This window comes from Eschrichtius robustus, chromosome 1, assembly GCF_028021215.1.
Source record: "Eschrichtius robustus isolate mEscRob2 chromosome 1, mEscRob2.pri, whole genome shotgun sequence".
Taxonomy (NCBI): domain Eukaryota; kingdom Metazoa; phylum Chordata; class Mammalia; order Artiodactyla; family Eschrichtiidae; genus Eschrichtius; species Eschrichtius robustus.
In genome coordinates this window covers 29,705,726-29,715,003 of record NC_090824.1, presented here as the reverse complement: position 1 = coordinate 29,715,003, position 9,278 = coordinate 29,705,726, and the positions used below count along the sequence as shown (strand labels likewise).

The window sequence follows — 9,278 nt, the reverse complement described above, 5'->3', positions numbered from 1 at the left end:
GGCTGTTGAATTGGTAACTGGAGCAAGGAACTCCACCCTAGACATGCAGTCCCCTCGATTTCTACCCAAGGACAGCAGCCAACTCCAACCTCAGTTCCCTGGACTTTTTGCTTCCAGGTATGGCCAAGAAAGGCAGATTTAGCCAAGCACTCCCCAGCCGTTTTCTCTTGCAGTTGAAGCCAGAAGTCCACCATTCTCCACACAGAGCCTCCCAGAGCCCAAGCAAGCCTCAGATCCCACACCTAGGCCCAGGCCCACATAGATATGCATGCACACACAGACAGCAGATGGCTGGGTAGAAGATGTTCCGGTGGCCACTCCCACACGAATAAGGGGGTCCGAACCCAGAAAAACAAAAGACAAGTTAGGAGCGGAGGAAAGGAAAAAAAGAAAGAAGGAATAAACTTAAAACAACTATGATGGTTTTCCCTTATTGTAAGACAGGTCAGCCGGGACATACCTTTTGACTAGGACCGCACAGCTGTTCATCCTTGGGACCGGCTGGCCAACAAGGTGGATGGTCTTCATCACCCCAGGGGCCTTGAGCAAGTGTTGCTTTGGTTTATTTCAGGAGGTGCTACTGGAAACATAAAACAAAGTGCCTGGAGGGCACTATAAAAAATAGAAGAAATATGGGAGACTTGATCATCCAATGGGTGTTTATACGTTTTTAAACAGGGGTGAGGGGAGAGGGAAATCTACTGTGAAGTAACGTCCTTTCTTCCATGAGCGCGGCCTCGGGTGGTGTGGTCACTGTTGAGTCCACGACTTTCTGCTTATACTCCATTCCTGTGTTTGGAAATTTCTCTTCACCAGGAGGAAAGTGAGGAAAAAACCAGCAACAACAAAACAGCAGCTCGGCTGATGGAGAAGGAGGATCCCACAGGCTCTGCAGGTCAGGGCCCAGTAGCAGGATGAGGGCCACACACGGGCTGCCCAGCTTCTCAGGAACTGCTGGCATGTTCTCGCAAGCAGGGAGGAAGATGGAAAGGTCGGGGGAGGAGAAATGGGGAGGGGGTCTGCCGTGGGGAGCCACCAGCTCCGTGGGGTACAAAGTGCCATCCTCTCCCGTCAAGGAAATCCTCCCCCATACAGGCTTTCTTCTAAACAGGATATTACTTCAATTTCTTTGATTTCCCTTCTCTCTCTCTCTGTCCCAAAAAAAAAAAAAAAAAAAAAAAGGCCTGCTTCTAATAACAGCTAGAAGATATAAAAAAATCATTTTTTAACGTTATTGGTTCTTTGTTTCCAAACCCAATGTTCCTCCTCTCTTCGTTTTGCCAATGAATAGGAAAACTGAGGAAATCAACTCTGCTCATGTCAAAAAGATCCCCTCCCCCGCAAAAAAGAGATAATCCGCCTAACTTCCCATTTCTATGGAAAATAAATAGTACATCACGATGCCATCTCTCTGAAGGATTGTTATTCTTTCTTTTGTTCTGTTTCGTTTCAGTAGTCTGTGCTTCTGCTGTATGTACCCTAAATAAAGGGAAGTGGGGGGAGGGACACGTGGAAAGTGAGAGGAAAAAGCAAGGATGAAGGGAAAACCTAAATTGTCTTTCATTAAAAAAATATATATATCAGAACCAGAGCAATGACCAAAGTCACAGGGTGATGGCTAATTGCCCAGAAAGTCCATTCCGTGCGTTTAGCAACTGCCCTTTTTATCTGCTGTGGGCGAACCCCGGCCACTGCGGCGTCCTCGGCAGGAGCGAGGCTCTTCCAAATCGTCCTCATCAAAGCCGTGGAAAGTTGAGGTGTCACTTTCTGACGTGGAACCGAATAAGTCCTCCGTGGTGCGTGCTGCGGCCGCTGCCTCCTTCTCCTTCCTGCCTTCTCCTCCCAAATGAGCTGACATGTATGATGAATATATCAGCACATGGGTTAAGCAACAGACAGCATTATTAATATTCTTATTACATTATTACAGTGTTATTCTTAATAGCAAAATCATAAACCATTTCACACCAAAAGGGATTAACTGGGTGCGTCACCTGGTGACAGGGGTTTGGGGTAACGGGACAAAGCCAACATTTCCAGGGAAAAGGCCTCTCCCCTCCCTGAAAAGGCATCATCTCTACCATAATATATTTGTCCACAGCTCTGACAGCGCAAGATTCAACCACGATCTTTCTTTCTTCTCTTCCGAAGGCACACATTCGCATGCACGCTCGCTCAACCCACCCCAGACAATGCGTTTCCTTGGTGGTTTTTAAGCCTGGTTGGTATTTCTTTGGTGTTTTCAGTTGGCGTTTCTTTGCACAATGTTTGTCCTTCGCTTTGACAGTCAGCTTTACAAAGGTATTGCTGTCAGATAACCCGGCCAAGGTGGTTAAGCCTCCATCCGTTTTATTTTTATTTTTACCCGTTTCTAATCCCATTCTTTCCATACCCTTTCAGTTCTGCCCTTACACCATGTAGTTCATTTGCACTGAAAGCAAAAAGAAGTTGCAAAGTCTGATAAGTGGTAGGTAATAAAAGAGTCTCCCATTTTCTTTAACCACTGGAGGACATTTCTGTGATCTGCACCCACACACGTGCGCATACACATACACGCGTGTGTGCACACAGGCACGCACACACACACACACCAGGCCCTAAACACACCCAGGTCGGAGTTACTCCAGAAAGTCCAGGGTTGTCAAATCTAACTCAGAGCACTGAGAAAGTGGGAAATAGGGGTGGAAAAGCCGAATAAAAGACTGTATCCTGAAGTCTATAAAACTCCGGTACAAACTTTTTCACGTTCCAGATGGGCCCCAGGACTGCCCCCGATGAGGTCATAAGGCACCACTTAGGGTGCCAATTTCCGGAATCTCACTTTTTCTCCCAGGAAAAGTAGGTAGTGGGGTAGATGGGAAGGAAAAGACAGCTCTTCCAAGCTCCACACTCTTCCTTGGAAGGACTCCAGGGAGGCCCTAGAGAAGTATTGGCCCACCTGCCTTAATGAGCATATCCCATGGGCTAATGCCACCTGCTTATTCCCAAGGTGTTGACTATTTCAGGAACATCAGAGTCAGACCTTGACTAAATTATCCACCAAAATTAATCCCTGGCGAATGCAATGAGAACACCTAGGCTGGTATAAAATGGCCCCCTGAGTCACATAGCAGACAGATCCTGGGAAGAATAAGCTGAGTAAAGGCTGTGAAGAGAGAAGCTTTGGATAGAAAAAACCAACTGCCCACTTCTGGTCCCCCATGGATCAGATTCAAGTACCCGTCTTTTGTAGGAAAGGGAGAGGAGAAATTTCAGAAGTTTTCACTGAGAATTCTGAAGCTGCCCTCTCTAACTCATCCCAAACCCACAGCAGTCCATAAAATTCTGCCTAGAATATCATGCCACCAAGTAACTTTGTTTCTGGTGGTAGAGATTTTGTCTGATCGCTTGCTTTTTAAAAATGCTGAAGTGAATTTCATTTGTTTCATTTTCTTTTTGAGTATCTAAATCCCTCCACTATCACATGGGCCCTCTCTTCTAAGCTGGCACCAGTAGGATAAAAAGTTCAACGTTAGGTATCACATTTGACAAGTAAAGGAATTGACAGAATTGCACAGACGGGCCACCCTGTCAGGGTCCTTAAGGGTTAAATGCGGAGGGTTGTATGCAGTAAAAACCACAGTGCTTTTCCAATTAATGATTTGCTGTTCAAGTCAGTCTTAAAGCTTAAACAACCCAAAACCAAATACAAAAGGACTAAAGCTAAGGTCTGCGGACGGAGCGAGGGAAGAACTGAGCTGCTGTAGTAAAGCCGGGTGTGGTCATCTCAGGCCTTCTCTCATGACTAGGAGTAGAACAGATGCTGGGTAGAAAGGTGGGAAGGAGCCATGACTCCTGGCTGGTGGAAGCAACCACCCAACCAAACTGTATTTCACCTACTAGTCAGCAGTTGATGAGACTAAAGATGAGTGTGAAACCTTCTCTCCTCCCTGCCTTGCACTTTGGCCTCGTTATAACATAAAACAATATGAAAAGCCAACCACAATCCAGCGCAAAATAATGGAATTGAAAAGCAAAACAACAGCTTGCACAAAACTTGAAGACCTGTGCTCATTCTAAGAATGGAAGAACAAGACCAATTTTAGTCTCTGAATAGATTGAAGATGAAAATTCAAAACAACCCAAGTCAACTGCAGAGGAGTCCTAAGAACACCTGCCCTTTGCCTCTTTGATCGACCGGGCTCTCTTTTGCTTTCCGCATGAGAAAATGGGATGAGTGGCCAATGGGGTGGCATCTATGCAGCTACCCAGGAGCGTAAGGGTCTGTGCCCCCCACAGCTCCAGATGTAGCTGCTCTCCCAGTATTCACGTCTCCACGTTTTTCCGGTTTGCCCCGGGCACTTCCGCAGAACCAACGCATCTCTTTGTTACGGGCACGTCACCCGATACAAGGAAGCACGTTGCCTGTGTCTCCGGGTGTTTCCACACTGTCTCACTGTCGTCCACAACAACACACACAAAGACATATCCACCTCACGGAAAGGCCGGACAGACAAAAGCCCACACCTTCTTCTTTCCCTTTTCCCCAGATCCCAGGGCATAACTTCTAGTTCTTAAGCCTCAAGGAGAAACAAATCAAAATAACCTGAAAACCCGTCTCCACTCGAAGTATCATCACTGTCACTTCTGCACCCACCCTTCAGCCCCTGACCCCCACAAGATGGCAGAGAAGTGCGAGTGGAAGAGTTCCTGGTCTACGGGCACATGATGCGAGAAGGGGTCACACTCACCAGAGCGTCCACAGTCTGCACAGGACACCAGCTCTTCCGGCCTCCCACTCTTCTTGTTCATGTTAGAACCCCCCAAGCAGAAGTCACAGTAGTTATTGGGAATGACTGTCCCATCCGGTCCTTTCTGGGCTGTGGAAACATTTATTAAAAAATCCAATGTTAGGCTCTGGTGAGTCTCCACTGGCCCTTCTTCTCCCACGGTATGGCAGAATCTGCTCCAGAAAGAATATGAAGTTTAGAATCTGAGGTTTTGTTACAACCAAGTTGTTAACTTGGGCAAAGTTTTCTTTATGATTCTCCTCGGTTCAACCGTACCAATGTCTTGCAAGCCATCCAGAGCTGAGTTTGAGTGCAATATTTGTCAGCTCTGTGTTTTTATAGAAACGACTCTGCTCTTCTGATTGTATCCCTGGATCAGTGAAGCATCCAGAAGGCCTTACTAATCAAGTGAACTTCTCTCATCCCTGAACAACGAGCCCTTGGGACCCAAACATCAGATGGTAACCATCAACGGTGGTGTGAGTAGAGGGAGAGAGAAAGGTCACTACCTAGGCCTTGCCCTTGGGAAAGATGCTCTTGTTTAGGAGATATTCCTTCTATCTCTGAAAAGGAAAACAAAGAAGCATTGATGGGGGATCATTTGCAGGAAGGACCCTGAAGAGGCTCTGGGGGACCCTGATGCACATGTGGGCAGGTACACAGGTGTCCACTCTTGTTCAGCCCCATCTCCCTGAAGTCCAGACTTGTTGGTCATGGAAAGCACCCAGGACTAGTTAATCAGCAGACCCCAAGTGCCTAGAATCAGAATTGAACACTTAGCTCAGCCTCATACCAGAGATGGGTTGAACGGTGAGTTAGTGAGCATATCTGAGGCTTAAGACTTTCATAAGCCACCCTTACGGAAAGGCCCTACACAAAGACAAAGGAATATCTTGGGACACGATTTTAGAAACAAAGCCTTGTGAAAACAGCACATGTCCTCAAGCCCTGAAATCTCAGTGTCTAGGGGCTGGTTAAAAAGTCTTGGACAGGTTCTTTGCATGAGAAGAAATGCCTCCATTTTACTTGTTTTTTGATCCCTACTGTGGACATTTCTTTGTCATGTTAACGCTCCCTGTTTGTGACTAAGAAGAAAAGTCTCTCTGTTTATGGGATCAGCCTAAACCACCGGGGTATCTTCCTCCCCCTTATCCCCAATGTCTGCCCCTATCTTTCATTATTCACTGCCTAACATTCATCAGGGTACAAATCTGTAAAAGGAAGCAGATATGTGAGCAGAAATACCATCCAGACAGTAAGTGATAAACGGATTCACGGACTTTAATATGATTCCCCCTGGCCTCCGCTTCCTCCATGCCTCTGCTTTGCCTCTAGGAATAGAAAAACTTACCTGGGGAAGGCGGAAGACAAAAGCTCACAGAATTGCATTATAGAGGGTTAATCCATTTATCAGTTGCTATTTGGATTGTTTAATCAGTTTCTAAGTCATTGATTTTCATCTTCAGGGAGGCAGACAATTCTCTGCAAGAAAAATGTGGGCTGTTTGCGGCAGACAGAGGAGGGGGCCACACCCTGTGGCCTGCGGAGTGTGGGTTTTTCTTCATCAGTCACTGCATCTCAGAGAGGGATGTGTGTCATACAGAATGGTTTTGCAAATAATCTCCAAAAAGCAGGACGTCCGCAAAAATTTTATTCTGCCTATAAAATTTTCACTGCCCAAATCCAGAAAGAAGTCCGTTTCTTCTTTCTTTCTCAGTTGCCATCTTAACCATTTTTAGAACTCTCTCAGGACTTCCCTGGTGGTCCAGTGGTTGGGACTTTGCCTTCCAATGCAGGGAGTGCAGGTTCAATCCCTGGTCGGGGAGCTAAGATCCCACATGCCTCGCAGCCAAAACACCAAAGCAAAAAACAGGAGTAATATTGTAACAAATTCAATAAAGACTTTTTAAATGGTCCACATCAAAAAAAAAAAAAAAAAAAAAAGAACTCTCTCAAGAAAATCCAAGTATGTCTATGAAGCAAATAAACTCGGGGTTTCCTGATTAAGCGACTATCATGGAAATCAATCAAAAGATGAACAGTAAGAAGAAGTGGGTTATATTAAATGTAGGGGCTGAGTGTAAAACAGAGCTAAGTTTCATGATTGCTATGAACTAGATATAAAATGTGGAGATGCCAATCACAACTTAGGTAGCTTCCTGCATGAAGAGTGATCAAAGAATCCCATGTATATCATCACACTAAACCTCTTAGGAAGCCCAGTCTCATCACCTGTCTCCTGTTCTCTTTGGGATTCCCTTTTATGTCAGATTTTCTCCCCTTTCACAAAATCTTTAAGCAACCAAAGAATCTGCTTTTCCTCCAACACACTATTCCTTGTGATTTATGAGGATGAAGAAGTAGAATATAGAGTATAAGAATGCCCAGATAATTCTACAGTTTTCACCACCAACAGACCATTGGTAGAACACCCTACCAAATCAGGGACTCCAATATGGCAAGAAATAAAAAATTCAGAAGCAATCTAGTAGAGCAAAGCAGACAGTGATGGAGAAATCAATCCTATGGAGAAAGACCAATGGAAGAGAATTTAATTCATCTGATGAAGAGAAGCTTCCAAGGAGATTGAAGCAGCGCAGGGTCCCCGCATATATTTGTTGGTTATACAAAGTTCCTGGCCAAAGGGATGAAAATGGTGATAAACTTCCAGCTGCAGGCCCTGGTGTGTACAGTTGTGACATGCCAGGTGAGTGGGTACCATTTTAGTCCAGCGAGGGCCCAGTGTAGAAAGTGACAGTGAGCAGTTAGGCTTCATTTTCCGGTGAAATCCTTTCCACTTCAGTTCCTACTCTCCTCTCACAACAGCGAGCTCAAGCTTCCTTCCATCTTGGTAAAATGGCATGGGATGGACTAATCAATAGCTTTCACCTCTGGTTCTCGTACATTTTGGGGTATTTAGGATTAGTGAGGGTTCTCCCATGGAGCTCTCCCAAGTCCCCAGCCAGAAATGACCAGTCAGGCCTTAGGGAGAGCACGCTGTTGACATTGTTTCTATGACCCTTCGCCTGTCTACACGTGTATACACCTGCCTCATCACCCCATATTCAGTGGTTTACTCCTTCAGATCAGGGACCACATCCAACTCATTGCTGGAAAACCTATGTGTCCTGCACACAGGAAATGGTTAACAATGATGTGTGAGATGAATGGCTTAGAAAAGGATGGCAGAGAGGTAGGTAGGCAGCCCAGTGATGCCTCGGGAGCTCCTCCTAGGGGGACTGAGGCAGAGTTATCTGTCGCTCTGAATATCACTCACTGCCTGGTTTATTTCCCCAGTCCCCAAAACGAAGAGCTGGTCCACGTCCAAATGAATGGTCGGTCATCTGGCCTGGGTCATGTCTAGCTCCCAGAGTACACAGAGTGGGTGGCCGAGAGCCCCGGGTTGCTGGAAGAACAACACTGTACTATTCCCTACTATGGTAGATGAGACATCGTCCTGTACACAGACATACAAGAAAAGTATAAGACTAGGACTCACTGTCTCTTGAGAAAGGGACACCAGTTTGTGCCTACCCACCCAGCCCCCTCATTCAACTGTTTTTTGAGAAGATGAAGAAACAGACACATATGACACTACAAAATGGTGACAGATCTTACACTGATGCTTTACACACACTATTTCATTGATTCTCACAAGCATTTTGTGAAGTAGGGAGCATTTGACAGATGAGGTAACTGAAGCCCAAAGAGATTAAGGGACTGGCTTCAAGCCCCAGTTAAGAAGTGGAGGAAGCGGGATTCACCCCTGGGTTGTCTGTGTCCTCAGAGACTCTGTCTCTAATCACACTTCTCTGCCTCTGGGAAGTCCAGAGCCAACGTTGCATATATAATATTTCATAAACGTGATTCACCCAGTACTTTATTTGGGAAGCCCAAAGCGATAAAAAGTATTGAGATTGGCCTGATGAAGAGGAAATTCCCTTTGAACTTAAGTTTAATGTCTCTACCACTGTAATCCATCCTGGTGGCCCCATTTATTGTCATATACTCCGTGAAAACAATTCTCCAAAGAATTCCAGAGGCTCATGAAGGATTTTTTTTTAAGTAAAGCTCACACCGTGGCTTTATTGGCCTTTGGCCTGACCCATCCGTGAGCAATTTCCTGGCACCGTCTATGAGGTCATTATAAAAAGGATTTTACTATAAATAGGAAGCTTGCCCAGACCTTGCAAGTGCATTTAAATAGAGATTCTGCTTCCGCTTATGGGAAATTGAGTCCCACTTTATAGAGCAAGATGACGGGGAGGCCATAGACACGAGTGGTATCTCGATGGCAGCATCCGCGATGATGGCTTTGGTTTTCTGCTGATGAATGTTCATGGGCTGAGATCATATAAGTGATACAAGGAAGCTGCTGAGAAACTAAAGTGAGCCTTAAGAGTTTAGGAGTTTACCTGGGGGTCGGGAGGGGAATAACTTTAAAAAGCTCAAAGGAAAAAAAATGGAAATCAGAACAAAGTTCATGAGGAAATGCCCAAAAATAATAAT

At 45.5% G+C, this 9,278-nt stretch overlaps 1 protein-coding gene across 1 annotated transcript in view; it reads right to left on the bottom strand.

Annotated features, from left to right (window-relative positions):
- Nucleotides 1-1,648: 1,648 nt before the first annotated feature.
- The window catches only part of DPF3 (double PHD fingers 3), a 197,986-nt gene continuing 190,356 nt past the window's right edge, over nt 1,649-9,278 (bottom strand). The window contains 2 exon segments of the mRNA XM_068562581.1: nt 1,649-1,851; nt 4,731-4,859. Coding sequence (XP_068418682.1) covers nt 1,649-1,851; nt 4,731-4,859 — 332 coding nt within the window.